This window comes from Delphinus delphis, chromosome 1 (assembly GCF_949987515.2).
Source record: "Delphinus delphis chromosome 1, mDelDel1.2, whole genome shotgun sequence".
NCBI classification, from domain to species: Eukaryota; Metazoa; Chordata; class Mammalia; order Artiodactyla; family Delphinidae; genus Delphinus; species Delphinus delphis.
The window spans coordinates 82,220,856-82,243,282 of NC_082683.1; the positions used below are offsets into that span (position 1 = coordinate 82,220,856).

Below are 22,427 nucleotides of genomic sequence, written 5' to 3' on the forward strand. Positions count from 1 at the left end.
AACCCATGTCCCTTGCTTTGGCAGGCAGATTCTTAACCACTGTGCCACCAGTGAAGTCCCAAGCATACCCCTTTTCAACAGTTACCAGATAATAATAATAATGATGATAATCACTAACATTTGTTGAATGCTCTTTCTGTGTCAGACATAACTGTAAGTGCTTTCTATGTGCTAAATAATTTAATCTTCAAAACAACACAAGGGGATAGGTAGTATTACGATTCTTGTCAATAAGGAAATTAAGGCACGCTGAGTTTGAAGCATCTGCCCAAGGTCAAAACAAGATATGTTGAGGTGTGTGGTGGAATACAAAATAATACTTGGTGTTTGTCCTCATTTCCTGGCACAGAGCTCCTAAAACCATTGGAGTTTCCTGAGTAATAGGAATGCCTTTTGTTATTCATAATAGTTCATTATTAGTGTGAAGAAATGCAAGAGATTTTTGTGCGTGGAATTTGTATTCTGCAATTTTACTGAATTTTTAAATTAGTTCTAACAGTTTTTTTGATGGAGTCTTTAGAGTTTTCTACATATAAAATAATGTCATCTACAAATGTTACAGTTGTACTTCCTTCCCAATTTGGATGCCTTTTATTTCTTTTTTTGTCTGATTGCTGTGGCTAGGACTTCCAATACTATGCTGAATAGAAATGGCGAGTGGGCATCCTTGTCTTGTTCTTGATCTTAGAGGAAAAGCTTTTCAGCTTTTCACTGTTGAGTATGATGTTAGCTGTGGGGCTGTCATACATGGCCTTTATTATGTTGAGATATGTTCTCTATGTACCCACTTTGCTTACAGATTTTATCATAAATGGATGCTGAATTTTGTCAAGTGCTTTTTCTGCATCTATTGAGATGATCATATGATTTTTATGTTTTGTTTTGTTAATGTGGTCTATCACATTGATTGATATGTGGACATTGAACCATTCTTGTATCCCTGGATTAAATGCCACTTGATCATGCGTTATGATCCTTTTAATGTATTACTGAATCTGATTTTCTAATGTTTATTGAGGATTTTTCCATCTTTGTTCATCAGGGATACTGGCCTGTAGTTCTCTTTTCTTGTGGTGTTTGGTTTTGCTGTCAGGGTAACGTCGGCCTCGCAAATTGTGTCTGGAAGAGTCTTCTTTCTTTTTTTTCTTGGTGAGACTAACTAAATTTTTGTCAATTTTATCCTTTCAAAGAACCAGCTCTTTCCTATTGTCTTTTTAGTCATTTCATTTATTTCTGCTCTAAGCTTTGTTGTTTCCTTCCTTCTACTTTGGGCTTCTATTTTTCTTCTTTTTCTAGCTTCTTGAGGTGTAAAGTCAGGTTGTCTATTTGAGACTTTTCTTGTTTCTTGAGGTAGGCACTTATTGCTATGAACTTCCCTCTTAGAACTGCTTTTGCTGCATTCCATAAATTTTGGTATGTAACATTTCCATTTTTTATTTGTCACAAGGTATTTTTTTTTATTAATCTGATTTCTTCTTTGACCCATTGGTTATTTTAGCATGTTGTTTAATCTTCATATGTTCATTAATTTTCCAGTTTTCTTTGTATAATTAATTTCTAGTTTCATACCACTGTGATCAGAAAAGCTGCTTAATACGATTTAAACCCTCTTAAACTTAAGACTTGTTTTGTGGCCTAACATATGACCTATGTCAGAAATGTTCCATGTACTCTTCAGAAAAATGTTTATTCTGTTGCTTTTAGATGGAATGTTCTGTAAGTATCTGTTAAGTCCATCTGGTCTAACATGTTGTTTAAGGCCAATGTTTCTTTATTGCTTTTCCATCTGGATGGTCTATCCATTGATGTAAGTGGGATATTAAAATCCACTACTATTATATTTCTGTCTATTTCTCCTTTTAGGTCTGTTAATATTTGCTTTACATATTTAGTGCTTCTATGTTGGGTGCATAAATATTTACAAATGTTATACCCTCTTGTTGGATTGACCCCTTTATCATGATGTAATGCCTTCCTTCATCTCCTATTACAGTCTTTGTTTTGAAGTCTATTTGTCTGATATAAGAATAGCTACTTTGGGTTTCCATTTCCAAGGAATATTTTTTCCCATCCCTTCATTTTCAGTCTTTGTTTGTCTTTATATCTAAATTGTGTCTGTTGTAGGCAGCATATAAATGGGTCTTGTTGTTGTTTTTCTTTATCCATTCAGTTACTCTATGTCTTTTGATTGAACAATTTAGTCATTTACATTTAAAGTAATTATTGGTAGGAATGTGCTTATTGCCATTCTGTTAATTGTTTTTGCTGTTTTTGTAGCTCCTCTCTGTTCCTTTCTTCTTCTTTTATTCTCTTTGTGGTTTGAGAACTTTCTTCAGTGGTATGCCTAGTTAGATTCATTTGTCTTTCTCTTTTATGTACTCATTATAGATTTTTGTAGTTACCATGAAGCTTACATGTAAAAACTTATACCTGTAACAGTTTAAGTTGATAACAACTTAAGTTGATCCCATTCTGAAGCTCAACATTTTTACCCTCCCCTCCACATTTTATGTTTTTGATGTCACGTTTTACATCTTTTCCTCTGTGTATCCCTTAACAAATTATTGTAATCAGTTATTTTTACTACTTTTGTCTTTTAACCTTCCTACTAGTTTTATAAGTAGTTCATCTACTACCTTTACTATATATTTACTTTTCCAGTGATATTTATTCTTTCACATGTTACTAATTAGCATCCCTCCTTTTTAGCTTAAAGGAGTCCCTTTAACATTTCTTATAAGGCCAGTTTAGTGATGATGAACTCCTTTAGCTTTTGCTTGTGGAAAATGCTTTCTCTCTCCTTCAAGTCTGAATAGTAACTTTGCCAGAGAGGACTTCTGGCTGGAAGTTTTTTTGTTTTGTTTTGTTTTCTTATAGCACTTTGAATATATTGTGCTACTCCCTTCTAGCCTGCAAAGTTCGTGCTGAAAAATCCGCTGATGGTCTTACAGGGGCTCCCTTGTACATGACAAGTTGATTTTCTCTTGCTCCTTTTAATATTCTCTCCTTGTCTTTAGCCTTTGACATTTTAATTATAAAGTGTCTTGGTGTGGGTCTCTTTGGGTTCATCTGTTTTGGAACTCTCTGGGCTTCCTGGATCTGAATGACTATTTCCTTCCCCAAGTTAGGGAAGTTTTCAGCCATTATTTCTTCAAATAAGATTTCTGTCCCTTTCTCTCTTCTCCTTCTGGGAGGCCTATAATGTAAGTGTTGGTCTGTTTGATATTATCCTGTAAGTCCTTTAAGCTATCTTCACATTTTTAAAATTCTTTTTTCTTTTTGCTACTCCAATTGAGTGAGTTCCATTGCCTTGTCTTTCAGTTGACTTATCCTTTCTTCTGCTTCATCTGGTCTTTTGTTGAGCCCCTCTAGAGTATTTTTCAGTTAGTTATTGCATTCTTCAGCTCTGTGACTTCTATTTGGTACCTTCTTATATTTTCCATCTCTTTGTTGAAGTTCTTGCCTTGTCCATCTATTCCTCCTCAGTTTGGGTGAGCAGCTTTATGAACATTACTTTGAACTTCTATCACGTAAATTTTTATCTCCATTTCATTAAGTTTTTTTTTCTTAAGTTTTATCTTGTTTTTTCATTTGTAACATATCCCTCTGTTTCTTCATTTTGCTTGACTCTCTGTGTTGGCTTCTATACAGTAAATGAAACAATCACTTCTCCCTGTCTTGAAGGAGTGGCTTGATGTAGGAGATGAAACTTTTTGTTCAGCCCTACCCCAGCTCTAGTTGTCCCTCAAACCTCTGTGTTTGTCCAAGCAACCTATTATATTTTTAATAGCTCCTGGTAGTTGAGGATGTACTAAGACCTGTCAGTGTCTCAAAGGGGAGGACAGCAGCACCTAGATGCCAGGTGATTGGAAGCCAGACCCTTGGGCAGCAGCTTTTATAAGTATTCAAATGTATACAGTCCTAAGGGGCCACAAACTTAAGTCTCACTGGTCACCAGAGCCAGATGATCTGGAGGTGTCCTCTGGGTGGCAATCACAAAAATCCAGGCTCCAGACAAGTGCATAAACTCCTTTCTGGGAGATACTGGTGAGCTGGAGTAGAGCAGTGTGAGAGTGCCAAGATGGCATCCACAGCCTGCGTTCCTTGAGAGCTGCTCTGTAGGCCACTAAATATGTGCCAAACCTGAAGCCTTCCCCTCAGTCCAAAGATCCAGGACAAGCAAAGCAGCCCCTCACAGAAAGATTGGTGTGTATTCCTCAGTCCACTGTCTGTGCAGTGCCCTGTGGGTGGTAGCTTGCCAAGAACCATCCTTCTGATTGCCACAGTCCATGGAACCCAAGAACCCAAGCTACTCCAGCCTCAGAGTCAGGCAATCAAGGGATGTCCTCTGGATGTCAGCTGCAAAAATCAGGTGCCACATGCATGTAAAGATCCCTTCCAGGAGACACTGACACTCTGGAGCATGGCAAAGGGAGAGCACAAAGATAGTGCCCACACTCCGAGGACTGGAAAGGGTTACAGTTAACCCCGAGATGCATGTTTAATTAGAAACCTATCCCTTAGGACACAATCATGAGGATTAGCTAATAGGCCTTCTTCACAGAAAGACTTAGCTCCTGAGTCTGTTGCCTCTTACTGTGCCCTGGTGGTGACAGCTGTTTAAGAACTCTTTCTTCATTGATTACAGTCCTGTGGGATCCACTAGCATAAGCCCCACTGGCCACCAGAGTCAGGAGATATAAAGGTGTCCCCTGGCAGCAGTCACAAAAACCAGGTCACCAGATAGGGGTATGAGCTCCTTTCTGGGTGACACCAATTATTACAGTCCCAAGTGACCAGGAACACAAGCTTTCAGAGCCAGGAGATGAAGAGGTTATCTCCTTAGAGGCAGCCACAAAAATCAGGGCATGAGATATGTGTAAAGGCTTCTGTCCAGGAGACACTGGTGTTCTGGAGCAAGCAAAGGGAGAGCACAGAGATGGTGCCCTCCAGTCTTTGCCCACAGAGAGTGTTCCAGCAGGCTACCAGATGTGTGTGTTAAATTAGATGCCTGCCCCTCAGGCTAACACTTTAGTATAAATAGGTGAGTCTCCTTCACTTTAAGCCTGGACTCAATCAGCTGCCTCTAAGCTGGGCCCTGGACAGGTGAGTCTGAGCACATACGCCCTTTAAGTGGCATTTCTTAGATTGCTACCATCTTGTGGGTCTCAGGATGTGAGCCCTGTTGGTTTTCAAAATTAGATGTTTTGGGGGCTCATATCTCAAGTGCATGTTTTAAAAGTCGGGATGCCTGATGTGGGGTTTGAATACTTTGTTCCTCATGGAGAAGCTTTGGGTTCTGAGATCCCTCCTGGTTGTGGGTCACTGTGCCAAGCTTATGGTGAGATTGTGACCTAGACTCTCCTACCCACTTTGATGTGTTTTTCTTCTCCTTTGCCTATGTGTAGCCATCACTCAGCTAGACTTTAGGTTTTTTTTAAAGAGGAAATTGTTCCATATGTAGCTGTAGACTCACTTGTCTATGAGGGGAGATGAGTTCAGGATCTCCCTACACTGCCATCTTCTGAAGAATTTGAACAGAGGGTTGACACCATCTGACCTAGATTCTGAAAGGATCTCTCTGAACACAGTGTGGAAAACAGACTGGTAGGAGATGATGACAGAAGAAGGAGGCTTGGACTGGGAAGGTTGTATAGAGTTGGTGACAAGGGATCAGATTCTAAATCTGTTTCTAAAGTCGAGCCAACAGCATTCACTGATGGATTTTTAGTTCCTGGACTTAAGTTTCAAATGCGGGTTCTGACAGTCCAAGTTGAAAGACCTTAGAAAGAATAAGATTTTTTTGAAAACTGAAGTATAGTTGATATAGAATGTTGAGTTAGTTTCTGGTGAACAGCAAAGTGATTCAGCTATATATGTGTGTGTACATACATACATACACACACACACACACACGCACATATATATATATATATACTTTTTTAGATTCTTTTCCATTATAGGTTATTATAAGATACTGACTATACTTCCCTGTGCTATACAGTAGGTCTTTGTTGTTTATCCATTTTACACATAGTATTGTGTATACGTTAACCTCAAACTCCTAATTTCTCTCTCCCCACCCCACCCTGTTATCACTTCTGGTATCATAAGTTTGTTTTCTATGTCTGTAAGTCTATTTTTGTTTTGTAAATAAGTTCATTTGTACCATTTTTTTAAGATTCCACATATAAGCAATATCATATGATATTTGTCTTTGTCTGACTTATTTCACTCAGTATGACAATCTCTAGGTCCATCCATGTCACTGCAAATGGCATTATTTTCTTCTTTTTTATGGCTGAGTATTATTCCACTGTATATACGTACCACATCTTCTTTATCCATTCATTTGTTGATGGAAATGTAGGTTGCTTCCATGCCTTGGCTACTGTAAATAGTGCCGCTTTGAATATTGGGGTGCATGTATCTTTTCAAAGTATATTTTTCTCCAGATATATGCCCAGGAATGGGATTGCTGGATTATATGGCAACTTTATTTTTAGTTTCTTAAGGAACCTCCATACTGTTGTCCATAGTGGCTATATAAATTTACATTCCTACCAACAGTGTAGGAGGGTTCTCTTTTCTCCACACCCTCTCCAGCATTTTTATTTATAGACTGTTTAATGATGGCCATTCTCACTGGTACCTCATTGCAGTTTTGATTTTCATTTCTCTAATAATTAGCAATGTTGAGCATATTTTCATGTGCCTATTAGCCATCTGTATGTCTTCTTTGGATAAACGTCTATTTAGGTCTTCTGTCCATTTTTTTATTGGGTTGTTGTTTCTTGTTACTGAGTTGTACGACCTGTTTGTATGGTTTGGAAGTTAATCCCTTGCCAGTTGCATTGTTTGTAAACATCTTCTCCCAGTCTGTAGGTTGTCTTTTTGTTTTGTTTATGGTTTCCTTTGCTGTGCAAAAGCTAATAAGTTTGATTAGGTCCCATTTGTTTGTTTTTGCTTTTATTTCTTTTGCCTTGGGAGACTAACCTAAGAAAACATTGCTATGGTTTATCATGTCAGAGAATGTTTTGCCTACATCCTTTTCTAGAAGTTTTACGTTATCATGTCTTATATTTAAGTCTTTAAGTCATTTTGAGTTTATTTTTGTATATAGTGTGAGAGTGTGTTCTAACTCCACTGATTTACATGTGGCTCTACAGCTTTCCCAAAACTACTTGCTGAAGAGACTGTCTTTTCTACATTGTATATTCTTGCCTCCTTTGTCAAAGATTACTTGGCTGTAAGTATGTGGTTTTATTTCTGGGCTCTCTATTCTGTTCCATTGATCCATATGTCTGTTTTTGCACCAGTACCATGCTGTTTTGATTACTGTAGCTTTGTGGTATTGTCTGAAGTCTGGGAGGGTTATGCTTCCAGCTTTGTTCTTTTTCCTCAGGATTGCTTTGGCAATTCTGAGTCTTTTATGGTTCCATATAAATTTTAGGATTATTTGTTCTAGTTCTGTGAAAAATATCATGGGTAATTTGATAGGGATCACATTAAATCTGTATATTGCTTTGGGAAGTATGGCCATTTTAGCAATATTAATTCTTCCAATCCAAAAGCATGGGATACTGGAATAAGATTTAAACTAGATGAAAAGGGGAGGCTGGGGATCTGAAGAACCTAATTACCTTTACCCTGTGGAGGGGGACACTTACCTGGAAACACCTGGTCAAGATACCAGGCAAGCAAGCCATACAGAACAGCATCAATAAGCATCATCTTCATGGACATCAGAAAACTGAATTCATCCCCTTCCACGGGACTATTCCCAATATTGTTCCACTGTAGCCCCAGGCCTTGCTCTTCAAAGCGAGCCAGGTACTCAGTACCAAACCCAAATGCCACAGGAGACAGCAGGCTCTGCAGTGGGGTAAAAAGGGCATGAAAGATGAGCAGAGGGTCTTTTACCCAACCCAACAGAATCTACAAGGTAGGAAGGAGGGCCAAAAGAGGACCCATGTTGTATCCAGGTGTAAGACCACCCCAGGGAGTGCGTAAGGCAGTCTTCCTACAGGAATATAATTCTGGGAATACCTTTCAGGCCTCAGGGACCCCCACCCAATACTCACTGGGCCACCTCTCACCTGTCCAATGGAACACAGTAGTGTACAGGAGAAGACAAAACCACATAGCATAACACAGCAAAGGACCAAAGGTCTTCATGTTTATCTTCCTAACTTTGCCCCCTTCTTCCTACCTCTTTCTTAAGATCTTACAGTTTTTGGTAGAACAAAGAAGCTTACTTGAGCTGCTTTGTGAGAATCCCATTAGAAGTGTCCATAAAGTCATCAGTGTTCTAGGGAAAGCTAGAGGGCTAGGGAGGGGATGGTCTCATGACCTCCTGAACTCTGTCAGCCAAAAAGCCCTCAGGTTACATTGACTGTCACCTTTTCCTATCTCCAGCCTGGGGACAATCATTTTCTTAGGTTCTCCTTGGAGAGCCCAAGTAACTGCACAGGTGGCATACAGAAGGAAGTCTGAAGAGGAAGTTCCCCAGCCACATCCCCACAGGTGGTCCATGGCATGGCAGAAAGCACATAAGCACATGCAGAGGGATGAGTTATTCCCACTTGCTCTGCTGGGTGACCTACCTCTAGTTTGAAGGACCCACGGTGGTGTTCAGAGTGTCTCTCTGAAGAAGGAAGGGATTCTCTAGCTATATGTTCACAAAAACCATTAAAAAAAATCTCAGCCCAGCCCTGGTCCACAGAGCTTCCAGAACTATAGCTTCCTGGCAGACCCACACACAAGAAACTAGTTGTGGCTTCAAAGTACCAACTGTCTATGCAGTATACCAAGATAGCCCAGCTCTGCCTACAGGCTGAATCATAAGGATTTCTTGCCCTTTGTGATCATGTTGGAAAATTGGGTGCCATAAATGACAGCAATTAATTCTTATTTAACATGAGAAATAAAAGGCAGATGCCCTGGCAACACTAGAGCCACATAAGCTTGAGTCGTGAGAACAAGTTTGACTTAGATTTTCCCCAATGAGAAGCCGGTGGTAGTCCTTTCTCAACTGCATTGTACAAAGAAGTACGGATAGGGAGATTCTGGAGGACAAGGAAATTTTCACCCTATAGGGCTTAGAAGCTATTTAGCCTGGTTAATGAGAGGGTGTAAATAGATCATTTGAAAACAATTAGAGAAAAAGACAGTGTTGTTTGGGCATTGTGAAGAGGTCTGTCAGGCAATCCAGAGTCAATTTCCAGAGACCTCTCTTGGCAAGAGGGCCTGACTGGCTCATTTCGGCACCCCTCTCTGAGTGCACTCGTAGAACATGACAGAGACACTGTAGAGCTGCTCTGATTCAAATTCTTTTGGAGACAAACAAAAACTTTTAATTTACGGAAACATCTTTCTGGACAGAATAGTTAGGGGGCAAGCTCCCTCCCTTATGAATCTTCTCAAATGTTAGGAAAAAAAACCTGAGTGAAATGGGCCCAGTTGTCCTCCTCTTATGGATACACAAAGGGACCCATGAGCTGAATTGGTTTTCAATTACTCCCCAGGGCAGACTAATTATGCAGATTTGGCGAGGAGGAACTCTTAGGTTGCTCAGGGTGAAGAATGCTCCCTCTTCTGTACCTGTGCCTTCAAACCTTGTGCTCCTTTGTGCCAAAAGGCAAAGTGGATCCCCTCAAAGGGCGAGCCGGTCCTCTCAGACCGCTACATACCCCTCAGCTGGAATGCATCATATTCTAGGTGTAAGCCCAGGGTCCCTTACCACAGCCAGCTTCAGGTCGGCCGTCATCCGGTCCTGCCAAGCAAAGCAGAGAATGTGTGGCAGGTAGAGGGTGAAGTAGATGACACCACTACAGGCTGCTGCCAGGCTGGCCCTGGAGAAGAAGGTGCTGAGCAGGAAGCACTGCATGATTGTAGCAGTGGAGAAAGCCAACAGGAATAGGAAGAGGATGAATGGATTGCTATAATGCAGGATCCTTCCATGCTGAAACGAAAGAGACCACTTGAGTCAGTAACTTCCACCCACATCCAGGGGCACCAGCCCTCTCAGGAGTGACCTCTGTGCTGTGATTCTGGGGCTTTCAGAAGCCCTCTGCCCCAGAGGGATCTCTCCCATCAGCCTGCTGCTGGTGTCCAAATTTCCACATTTAAGACTCAATGTGTTGAGTTCCTTTAGTTCTAATTATGTCATTTTTCCCCAGGTGGGTAACATATTAAGCTACCTATCAGTACTGAGTAATTATTATGTGTTCACTAAGGAAATCCTTGGGAAGGGGATAGTGTAGAGAAATAAGCCTAGAGCAGGGGAGGAAGATCTGCAGAGGGGGTCCTGGAGCATCAGTAGCTCCTGAGATATACTGAGTAGATGAGGAACAAAAGAGGGAGGTGGGAGACCATCCAACAAGCCTTAACATTTTGCCTGGGGCCTGGCCTGCTAACTTAATCATTTATATTGGGTTGGCCAAAAATTTCGTTCGGGTTTTTCCAAAACATCTTACGGAAAAACCCAAACGAAATTTTTGGCCAACCCAACACTTATATTCTGATATAGGTTAAAAATATCAGTAGTTAATCCACATCACTTGGAAGTGGATTAATCCTCCAGACCCATAATATCATACAAATACATTTCATAGAACCTGTGGGCAATATTCAGTATCTTTCATGTTAACTAGTGGGTCAATCACTTTGGCTATGTAGAAAATAGGACCAAACTAGGTATTTTTAATAAGTGAGCTGCTGTCCAGTTACATTAGAGGATAAATTGAGATGTTCAAATTTATTAGGCCTTCTTGGTTCTCTTTTGCTATAGGCCTCCTATAGGATTTTTACCTATGAGGTATCCTCCTATGAGGATTTTTACCCTTTGCACATAACTCCAAATTCATATAGATCATCCTGTTCTTTTCTTGGGAACATAAAGGTACAAACCGGTTCACCTCTTGAATTGGTTCTGATTAATTGGTAGTGGTGACCCGAAGCACTGGGTTTCTCTCAGTAAAAAAGAGAGACCAAGTAGCAATATATATAATGGGCATGTAAGATTTGAGTAGAAAAATTGTGCCACTTATCTCCTGCTGCTACTGTTTCTTCTTCATTCATGCTTTCATGCCTGCCAGGCACTGACAGAACAGATTGAAAAATGGAATAAAACAAACGGCAAAGGAGGTGGAAGAGAGCCATGCTTAACTAGAAGCAAACATTGAGGAAATCTAAATAAAAGTCAAGGTTAAGACTCAGGGTTCCTGATTTTGTGTGAAAGCGCTCTCCACATTACCCTGGGAAGCTCACTCCTCATCCTTAATCACATGCAACTCAATAAAAGCAAGACCTTGACTGAACATGTGGCTTTTGGCTGGAAGAACTTTAAGATGGTTATTGTTATTCTCAGAAGAATGAAATTAATTTCTTATCTCAGCTCAAAGCAAAGTCCTACAAACTTCTAGGCTATATAATTTCTCATTGACTTCAAGCAGATATGAAAGTCATTTGGCTGACCCAACAATTTCACTGGCCTTGTCTTCTTCTAATGACCACTTTTCTTTTTTGTTCTTAACAGCTTGAGTAACAATGGAACCTTTCCATTGTCCCAGCTTCCAGCTTCTTTCCTGCATAGTTGAGGTGGGAAGGAACGACAGGGGAAAGATGAGAGCGTCATTCAAAGGAAAATCCTATTTTGTTGTGGAAAGCTCTGTTTCCGCCATCACTGGAAACTGGAACAATGTCCTGGTTCCCACAAGGAGAAACCCCTTTGTGCAAGAAACTCTTAGTAAACATTCTTTACTTCACGTCCTAAAAGCTTTGAAGTCCTAATGTCCATTCTTAGGAAGGCAAATCTCAATGCCACTTATTAGCAACAAATCTCAGGGCCATTGCAAGATGTTGTGCATGTTTATGAGTTTTGCATAAGTCAGTTGTTCATGCATTTTGACTCCTTTAATTCTGAGGACACAAAATGTCTTAGTAGTGGGGAAAGGAGTAGACTGAAGGATGGGAAGGAACAAGGGACCCCTAGAGGAAGATAAGTTTCTCAGCTCCTCCCCTCATCTCTGGAACTCTGGGACCCTTTGTGTATTTAAAGCTACATTTGGGTCTGGTCAGATTGAGCAGGCTGACCTCTACATCAGCATTGGTTTTGATAGGGCTCTAGCACAGGGGTTAGCTAAGGCCACAGCTCACTGAATCTCAGTGCAACACTTAAACTAAAACCATTCAGACTTAGTACATTTTACTGCAAAGAGAAGGGGCAGGATTTGGTTTAACTGGATATGTGTTGGTTGGACAGGATGTGTGATGGAACATTCTTGGATCAGGTAGGCAACAGGTATCATCCAGCATAACAAGGGACACAGCCAGAATCTGTGCATCAGCACATATATTGCTTAGTGCAAGGAACTCTTAATATCATCATGGTAAAGAGGCAGAACAAGCTTGATGACACTATATCAGAAGATTGCAAAGCTTGAAGTCTAAGGCTTATACTAAATCCCATCAAATAAATATAAAAAGTTACCTAAATTTATGTCCCATCATTCAACAAGTACAAAAGATCATCTACTGTGGAGGAGTTAAACATGAAGCACAGCAGTGTGTTATGAAATAATGTTTTATTTACAAGTCTAACTTGCAAGGGAGCTGCAAGTTTGCAGAGGATGGACCTATGCATCCTATCTGCGCCTATAACATTCCTGTCACTGAGAAAGGATGGACTCCAAATTCCACCCTTTAAAACAGAGAGGTCTTAGAGATTCTGTAGGCAGCAGAATGTTCTTTGGTCAAGCCATGAATGGTGTGACCATGATGGTAATTAATAAACATGCCAGGTCTCCTCTCCTAATACACTGAAAAGGCTCTCCACATTCCCACCCCAGCTGGTGGTTGGGAAAGTAATCCCAAGAAAACACTCCTTGGATTCATTTCTTCTGTATTTGAAAAGAGAGAACGCTTTGCACATACAGTCTCCCTGTGCTGGGCTCTGCTAACAGCAGCTTTTCCAGATAGTCCACGTAATGGGGTTGGATAATCTATGTAGATTGTGGTTCCCCAGGCAGGAAGTGGGAGCAGGGAAGATGCTGTGATGCAGTGGCTCTTTGGGGAAGACTCTGTCTCTCTGAGTGTCTTCCACCCTGGCTGAAACGGCCAGACAGCTACATGTCATGCTATCTTTGGTGGCCAGATGACTAATCTAAGCACAAGTTCATTAACAGGAAGAAGAGTGGGAGGAATAAAATTATTCAAGGTTTTCTGAACCTTCTCCATCTGGCTTACCATGATGAATATTGTCAGGAGACAGATGCTCATCGACATGATAGAGAAGCTGTCCAGGAACCAGGTACACCAAATCACTGTGTTGGAGACACCCTGATTTTTCAAGGTCTCCTTCAGTCTCAACTCCTTCTCCAAGACGATGCTCTTTACAGTCATGGAGACAGAGTAGATCCAGGCCAGCACCATGAAGATAGGGAAACAGCGGTTCAGGATGATCATAAAACTAAAGCAAGAGGAGAGAAGCAGAATAGTAGATTGCCTTGCACCTGGTGGAGGTGGAGTAAATGTTTGTTGAATGAATACGTTGAGAACAAAGCCCAGGTGGAGGGAAAGGCAGAAAAAATCTCCACCGGGCACTCAATGGACTTGACTCTTTTAATACATTACACTTTGCCCCAAAGGATTACTTTTTCTTTAGAGCAAGACTGTAGCCTTTTGGTTAGCCCAGATGAAAACTCTGTGAGTAAAATGTGTAAATAAAATTGTACTACGTATGTTACACAGTATAGATGTTCTTTATAAGATCTCAGGCAGCTTTTCGTTTAGTCCAGATGAGTGCTCTGTAAGTGAAATGTGTAAATAAAACCATACTACGTATGTTACACAGTGTAGAGCTTCTTGTAAGGTCTCCCAGGAAAGGATTGCAGACTTGATGATGTGGGATGTGACTGGAATAGGTAGATACATGCTAACTGACACTGAAGTCCAAGAAGGTGGACAAAGGGAACTGGTGGTGGTGAGATCAATAACTGGGCTCCCCAGTGGGCTACTTGCTTAGCTTGCTACTGGCCAGTGAAGCACTGTCTACCCAGGAGGATCAAACCCCAGTTACACAGGAAGAGGCACAAAGTAACTAATCAGTATGGCCCTTTCAGAAGGCAACTGACCCAGCAACAAATCAATCAGTGATTCAATAGTCATTGACTCCACCAGCCACGTACTGGTGGAGTACATCCATGGGTATTCATTCCAGCAAGCAGGGCAGAGCTGATATTCTGGAATTACTCTACTGCGAACTTTACATATGTTTTCCCTGTGCTTGATGTGCTAGTAAAAGCCCTTGAGATTATTATTTCTTGAAAACTGCTGGGTGTCACAGGAAGGGCCCAATTCCAGCGTGGGAGGGTTTCACTCAAGATGGCCCTAGGGAGAGAACCATAAATTCATAACGCCTGCCCTTCTGGGACCTGCCACCAGAGGGCTCTCCCACATTGAATGGCCAGAATTCCTACCGCCTCCTCACTGTTTACCCCCACTTCCTTGCCGGTTACTCCTGTTCTGATCTTAGAAGTAGAGCTGGGCTTTTGCCCCGGCTCCATTTTCCATTTCTGCCTATTGTCCAAACTTAAACTGACTGCAGAACAGCCCCTGTTATCTCTCTTAGTCTTCTGTAGAGCTGAAGGAGAACTGATTGGACTGAGGTGTTACACCCATACTGGGCCTTATTTTACTACCTTGCCAGCTGGCAATTTGACTCTTCCTTTTACAGGCTGTGCATGTTTAACTCCTCCCTGATCCCCACAAACCCACACGTACACTATGGTGAACTTCCCAGTTTTCTTCTAGGAGTTGAATCCCTAAGCCAACTGCAGATCTCTGCTGCTGTCCTTGGGAGCATTTCTGCCCCCATCCACCATAGTAAATGAGCCCTCCCAGCCCCTTCTCCCTCTTTGTCCCTCCCTCTACCACCCCCCAAATGCATGTTCAGAAAACAGTGGGCTACTTGCTTAGTTTGCTACTGGCCAGCAAATGTACAGGCCTGGGGATGGGGGTGGGCAGGCAGGGAGGGCCCAAGTTCATCCAACACATCCCTCTACCTTCTCATTAAGCATACATCATGAGAATGTTAATTAGGGAAGGAGCTGCATTATTCCAAGGCTCCTAGGAACCGGACCTACTTGTGATGCAGAGTCCTAGTTTGCTGTTTTGGCAGTCACAGGGCAAACACTCTGACCTGAACCCTTCCACATACCAAACATACTACGTAGTGGAAATTTTAAAAGCCTTTGTCCCCTCCCCCAACCTCACTTCCCCTGCTTTAATTTTCACCTTCCCTTTTCCTCCCACAACACCAGCTCCTTTCTCCCACTTGTTCATGTGACCCTGCCTGGAGTCAAGGAGAAGCAGGCTTCTCAATCAGAGCTCCCTTCTCCCTGAGCCGGGCCCCACGCCCCGGGTTTTTTTCCTCCAAAGAGACTGAAGCCTGGGGAGCACCTCCACCTCATCCCACCCCAGCAACCTAATCAGCTTGTCCTGGAGCGGGACTGGGACCTCAGACTCACGAGTCATCCACGAAGCAGGGGTAAGGCATCTGCTGGAGGTAGATTCCAACTGGAACCTCAGCCTGGGCCTGACTCCTTGTGATCCCCTGTTCAACCATGTCCTGCAGATAGGCAAACCCGCCCCAGATGTATCGGAAGTCTTCCACAGGATCAGCTCTGGGGCCAGAATCCCAGTATCTAAGAAGAAACCGGAGAGAGGGACAAAGGATGGGAATGGGAATGGACAGCTCACTCATTGGTCATAAGCACGAGGGGACTCCGTATTCACTCTCCTGAAACTTTCCCCTGAACTTTTCCACACTATCTGATTCTATTTTCCAGTTCACAGGTTAAATCCCAATTATGAACATTAGCCACAGCACGATTTGTAATTGCTTTCATTCAAGTACTCTAATTTGAGCTTTACAAAATATCTCACTTCCTCTGATTTAACTTAATTTAATTGATTTACAGGCTGAGTCCAGTCTCAATCCCCTACTCTGTACCAAATGTAATTTCCCAGGGACTTTGGTGAAACCTCATTTGCAGAATTTCTATGTGAAGATAACTCAGTACCTAGAGGTTTTCATCTCCAAATTGCACAAAGGCCAGCCAGGGACAAGCTCTGAGTTGAGGGGGTAAAGACAGGGTAGCTGAACTCTCCTGGTCCCACCAACTAGCAGGATCTACTGTCTAGCTTAGTTCTTTGATACCAAAGTGCTTCTGTGCCTTTCTGAGTAACCTTTCTGCCCCTGAAGGAGACGGGTGGCCTGAGCCCATAGGAGCCCCCTTTCCTTGCCTCATACACCACTGGGGATGCCCAGGTCCTTCTGAGATCTCCTGAAACATCACCTGTCTTTGATCTTATTGGTTTTCTCCACCACATCTATGTCCATTCGGATCTTGTACTTCACATGGGGTGGTAGGGAGCTGGTCCAGGGATACATGTCAGGAAATACCACACCAGCCCAGAACCTGTTTTCCTCCAGCAGAGACAGGGCTCGTTGGGTGAGTTGAAATTCATCATCGTAGCTTTCAAACTTATCCAGGATCAAGCACTGTTGGATAATCACAAAGGTTGAGAGAGTTTGAGGAGCACCACCTGCAAAGACTCAACTGCAAAAAAAAGGGCAGAGGATCAGGGATGCTGCCTCAGGGGATGGAGTCAAAAGCAAGGAGACCTATAAACTTACTGTTTGCTTAACTCCGGGGTCTGGTGTCAAGTTTTCAGTGTGTCTAGATTTGGGGGTGAAAGGGGGGCTTAGGAACGCTGACTTGCTCTCATCCCTGCAGATTTAGTGAGGACCGCACTATCGGGCTGTCGAAGTATGCAAGTCGTCAAAATGACAAAAATACTCCCCGCTCTCACTCCCCAGCATGGGGAGTCAAGGGAGTGGGGTCACATCAGATACAAGCTGCTTTGAAGATCAGAAAGGCTGCTAATAAAAGAGTTTTAAAGAGAGAGAGAAACAGTCCCAGCGGTAAACCTTCCTGCCTCTCTGCAAACACACAGGGATGGCCAGCTGAGGCAAGAACAAGGAGGAAGAAAGAAAATAACAGAAAGCCAAAGTGATTTCATCAGGGAAATCATTCCCAGTTACAATTTTATGACAGGTAATGAGGATGGAGGAGGAATTTCCTAACATGTCTTTTTTTTTCTCCCCCAGAAGAGAAAAAAATTATTACCCAGAAAAGAGCAAAACTAAGAATTTCTTTTAATTTGAATATTGGGAATTGTCCACTTTTACAGATTTGTTAAAGCGTTGTATTTGTACTTGGATGTGTTTTATCCTTAACCTCCTGTTTCTATAACACACTGGGGTTATTGTGCGATGTTTCTTTCTTAGAATGTAACTCACAAGAGGTCAGCTGGCCTTGTCTTGATTAATCTGTTCATGGAATACTTACTGAGAGCCTGCAATGTGCCAGAGCCTGCTTGGCTCCAGGGGATACAAGGAGGAAAGATAAAATCTCTTACTAAAAGAAACTCCAGACCTAATGAGGGAGAGGGTTGGAGTAAGCCAACAATCAGAATGCAGAATGATCAGGTTCTGGTGAAAGCAAGCCTAGGGTAGTCTAGCAGCCCAGTGGAGGGGTGGGGGGGTGTCCCAGAGGGCTGCCTGGAGGAAGAGACTCCTGAGCAGGATGAGAATAAGCAGGAATTAGCCAAGGGAAGAAAGCAAGGGAAAGGTCAGCTCAGGCACAGGGAATAGCTCGCAGGGTTTCTGGAGACCTGCAAGAATAGAAGAGTGGTTCCCTTCCTTGGCTGTGCTTTAGAACCATCACGGAGTTTTAAAAGGACAACTGTACTCAAGTCCCACCCCAAACAATGAAATCAGATTCTCAAGAGGCAGGGCCAAGGCATCAGCATTTTGTCAAACACTCCCCAGCTTGTGCCAATGTACAGAGAAGAACGTAGGTGAGCAGAGGTGAGAGGTAAGAGATGTGTACTAAGAAGGAAGGTGGGGGCCAGGTCAGTTGCCCTGCTGGGTTTGCAGGGTGACCAGCCAACTGAGAGGTTTCATGGGATGCAGGGCTTTCTATGCTAAAATCAGGAGTTTCCTGGCAAACCCTAAAAAGCCCCAAGAAACCACTGCAGGGTTTTAAGCAGAGGCCTGACATATGAGATCAGACCGTGTTTCTGAAAGATCACTGGTGGTGGGAAGGGGGAGCACGAAGCCTGGTTAGAAGGCTGCTGATGTAACACAGGCTTAAAGGAACATATTAACTCTCCCACAGAGCCTGTGAGTTACCTGGAATCCTCATTTTATTGAAGAGGAGACCTACCAGAGGTCACGCAGCTAGACGGTGGCAGAGCCTGCATTCTCTCCCCATTTTTCAACTCCAGGCCCAGACTTCCTCCCACACCAGGAGCCGCAGGCAAAGCCTGATCCACAGGCTCTCCATGTGCTCATGACTGTCTTGCAAAGTAAGAGAGCACAACTATTACTTCTCTCTCTCTCTATTTTAAAATTATCTCTCTCTTCTTTTAAATCAGTTTGTCGAGTTTAGGACCGCATATATAGAGTTTTAGTATTGACAAATAGAGTGAACCTGAAATTAAATTTCTAAAATAATCATGAAAGTTCTTGGGGAGATGGAAATTCTCTGCAGTTTCTTTTAGCTGTGACACACACACACACACACACACACACACACACACACACACACACACACACACACACACACACACACACACACAGAGTATTCTACCAATTCCCTCATAGCATCACAGGGCCCTTGGACAGACGGAGTCATAGAGAGGTCTTACAGTCTGATGTGCTTGATTACTGATGAGGAAACTGGCATCCTAGGGCCTTGCTCCAGGTCAATATAGGTCAGAAGCAGAATATGAATCCATGTTTTCAAGTGTCAGGCCTGAAGGGTACTGCTGTTCCTTCACATTGCTCTAAGAGTAAGCCATACTCCAACTACAAAGTGGGAGCAACAGAATTCCTAAACAAGGTCTCTTGCCCCTGTCCAGTAGGTCAGCACTGTCCAGTAGAACTGTCTACAATGATGGAAACGTTCTATTTCTGCCCTATCCAACATGGTAGCCAGTAACCACATATGGCTATTGCGTACTTGAAATGTAGCTAGTGCATCTGAGGCACTGATTTTTTCACTTTAATTTATTTAAATTTAAATAGCGACATGCGGTTACTGCATTGGTTAGCACAGCTCTAGAGACAGTAAGTTCCCGGAGGTCAGGGGCCATGTCTTATTCATTAGGTCTCTGGAACAGTATTTCCTCATGAAAGGGACTCAATAAGTGCCCACTGAATTGAATTAATTCAAATTTAGAAGTCCCAAATGCTGCAAGAAATATAACTTTACTACTGTGTGTTTTGAACATAATCCTGTGCACCCGAAATCAGATGGTAAACTAGGAGAAATTAGTGAAAGGTGAATTTTTTATATAATGTTAATAAGAGTATAACTCTCAGTGAAGCAAAAAAGCTAATAAAAACAAACACATTTTAATAATGTGACTTTCCGAGCAATCTAGCCCATTCTCTTTGAACTCTCCTTTCATGTCTTAAAGGGAAATCTATACTGGAATAAGCACTGATGTTTTCAGTGATATCGTTGAGTCCTGCAATGACGTGGGCTCCATCCTGGCTCTTTTATCAGGCAGCTGATTCACAGTCATGTTTCCTGTTGCATCCCCCTTGACTGGTACCCTGATACTCTCTGGAAAAACAAAACCAAAAGGTTCTCAAACACTCATTTTTACCCTGAAACATCTGATCCACTTTCAGAGTTGAATTATCATCTTTGGAAAGATGGTACAGGGTAGTGTTTGAATGCCATCCCCACTCTGCTGTTTCCTAACTGTGTGGCCTCTCTTTCCCTATCTGCAAACTGGAGATACGCCTACCTCATAGGTGTGTTCTAAAGATCACATGAACTTGTTTGGGAAGGGCCAGCCAGTGCTGCCTGGTAAGAATAAAAGTTGATGCTTACTGCAGGCTCACAATATGACCAAAACTGGTCCAAGGGCTTTGCTTATATTAACCCCTTGAATCATCACAACCACTTTATGATTATCACTCCAAGCTCTCTTAAGAGGCACGATGAGCAAACTTCCTCTGGAGAGAGCCTGTGTTTTAATCATGTAGGATACTAAACTATTTCACAAGGAATGAGGACTTGATGAATACCATTTTTATTACTGTTTTTGCAAAATATCTTGAAAATCAAGAGTCTAGTGGCTTTTAAGCCCCTGCCAGATTACCTTTCATTTATGACAGCTGTTTGTCTGGGGAAGAAGGCAGTTATTTTTTAAAAACAATATGGCTGGGAACATAACCCATCCCAAGCTGATCTATAGCAACTCATCTAGTTAGAACAATGCAACGGACAGAAGCCAAAGCTCTGTGTCCACCTGGGCAATGGAGGGTGGCAGTGGGGTGGGTCCTAAGCCACTGGTGTTCACTAGCTTGCTCACTGGCCCTTAGGTGAAAGTCAGACAACTCTACCAGAGGAAGGTCTTATGAAGCTAATCCAGAACATCTTCCTGAGGTCAAGGCAGAGCAATTGCAGATGTGGACATGAGTCAGAAGTCCCTGGGTCATCCACTGAGGTATGATTCATGATGTACCCTTGCATTCTCATGGGGAGGCCACCTGCCTAACAGCAAATGACCTCGTTCCCTTCTGGTACTTGCTCTGGTCCCTGAAGTTAAGATCTTGGCTAACGAGCATGTATATTGATGAGAGTGTGTACATGAGTGTGTTTGCGAGACAATGATGAATGACTAAACCCTTAACCAAGGTTTCGGATTTTGACATATCTGGTGTGGTCTGATTAGCTTGTAAGTTAACACATCGTAGGTTCTAATGAGACTGAAGCCAAAGAGTCTGTTTATAAAAGCTGTTTGGTTCTACACAGAGAGAAACTGTGTGACCATGGATGTTAGGGAAGAATACTGTAGGTAGGTAAGTAATGGCTAGTGTAAGAGGCTCAGCATAAAAATAGCACCAGTACTGGGAAAGAAATTCAAAGGGCATCTTCACTGATTAAAAATTCATTGTCTCACGGCTTCAGAGGCCCATTCTGGGCAAATTTTGCAAGCAGAATTCAGAATCTCAAAGAGGATTGTTATAATGCCCTGGGATAGCCAAGGGCAGTAAAGCAAGAGAAGAGGTTTCCTTGTTTCCTTCCATTCCCAACCACTGTAGCCAAAATCTGGGTGGCAGGACCACTGCCATTTGAAGCCCACACATATCCTACAATTCCTTGTTTGTTGTTTTGCTGATACTCACCAGGAACCAGAGTGCACCCTGGCGGAAGAGGTGTGGCTCTCTCCAGGGCAGGCAGCTGTGTTTAAGACCTCTGGAGAATGCAGTCACTTGTTTACACAGCTAAATCAAACACTACCTTGGGAGAAGCAGCTACAGTAGCAGCAGGCTTCCTTCTTCAACTGTGACCTCTCCAGCTCTAATTCAAATACATTAAGTAATAGATAAATTATCTATTAAGTGGGAAAGGATGTCCAGTGGAGGCAAAGAGAGAAAGAATCTCTTTTTCTGCTTGAACCTGATAATCAAAGGGGATTGGTACTCTGTGCTGACACAGTACTTTGACTAATACGCCCGGGACATGTGAGGGATGAGTCTTCAGGGATAAGAAAAGCACTACACTCTGAGAGACACGGCCTCTACAATCCTGCCTCTTACAAATTTGACTTCCACACTCAGGCTGAGAACAAAGTGGCTGATGAATGCCAAATGAGGTCTCAAGTGGTCCCGCTGGTGGACCTGGAGACACGTGGGGTTCCTTCTGGAAAATGCCAATGGATGCGGGCAAACATCCCAGAATGAATTTCCTGGCATATCTAGACCATAACACTCAAGATTTGTTTCCCAACACGTGGAAAAAGCCACTGGATAAAATAGTTTGGGGCTGTTTGAGTTGGTTGAGTTGGTGAGGTAGAGGCCAAAGGCGTTGCCATACATTTTATCTAACACACCGGGCACCGTGGACAGACGTCTGAAATGTTCAACCACAGAGAGTGAGGAAATGCACCATGACAGGAAAACAAAGGGATAGGAAATACACAGCTGTTAAAAAATGTCTGTTTCTAAAATAAATAAATACAATAATGAAACAAATAAAAAGGTCAGGTTGGAGCATGAAGACTCACTAGGACAAAGCCACCAGGTGCTGCTTCCTGTGTAGTTAGGTCCAGGGAGACAGAATAGCCTGGCTGACAACCGCAGGGGATTTTAGCTCTCAACGCTTTCTTGTTTAACCGTTCCAACAACTTTGGGAGGTGAGTGTTACCATATTAAAAATATTTCATAATCAGCAGAGCTGGGCACTGACCATCGAAAGGGTCTGCCAGTCACAAACACCCAGTCTAGCCACACTGGAGAACGCTGCCCTGGCTGTGGCTCCACTTATCCTCCTCAT

At 42.6% G+C, this 22,427-nt stretch overlaps 1 protein-coding gene across 1 annotated transcript in view; it reads right to left on the reverse strand.

The window, feature by feature from the left end:
• Nucleotides 1–22,427, reverse strand: part of ABCA4 (ATP binding cassette subfamily A member 4) — a 136,638-nt gene that overhangs the window by 56,772 nt on the left and 57,439 nt on the right. Inside the window, exons 12-16 of the mRNA XM_060006407.1 lie at nt 16,362–16,567; nt 15,531–15,707; nt 13,249–13,471; nt 9,743–9,964; nt 7,671–7,875 (exon numbers count right to left, since the gene is read on the reverse strand). Coding sequence (XP_059862390.1) covers nt 7,671–7,875; nt 9,743–9,964; nt 13,249–13,471; nt 15,531–15,707; nt 16,362–16,567 — 1,033 coding nt within the window. The remainder of the gene's footprint in view (nt 1–7,670; nt 7,876–9,742; nt 9,965–13,248; nt 13,472–15,530; nt 15,708–16,361; nt 16,568–22,427) is intronic.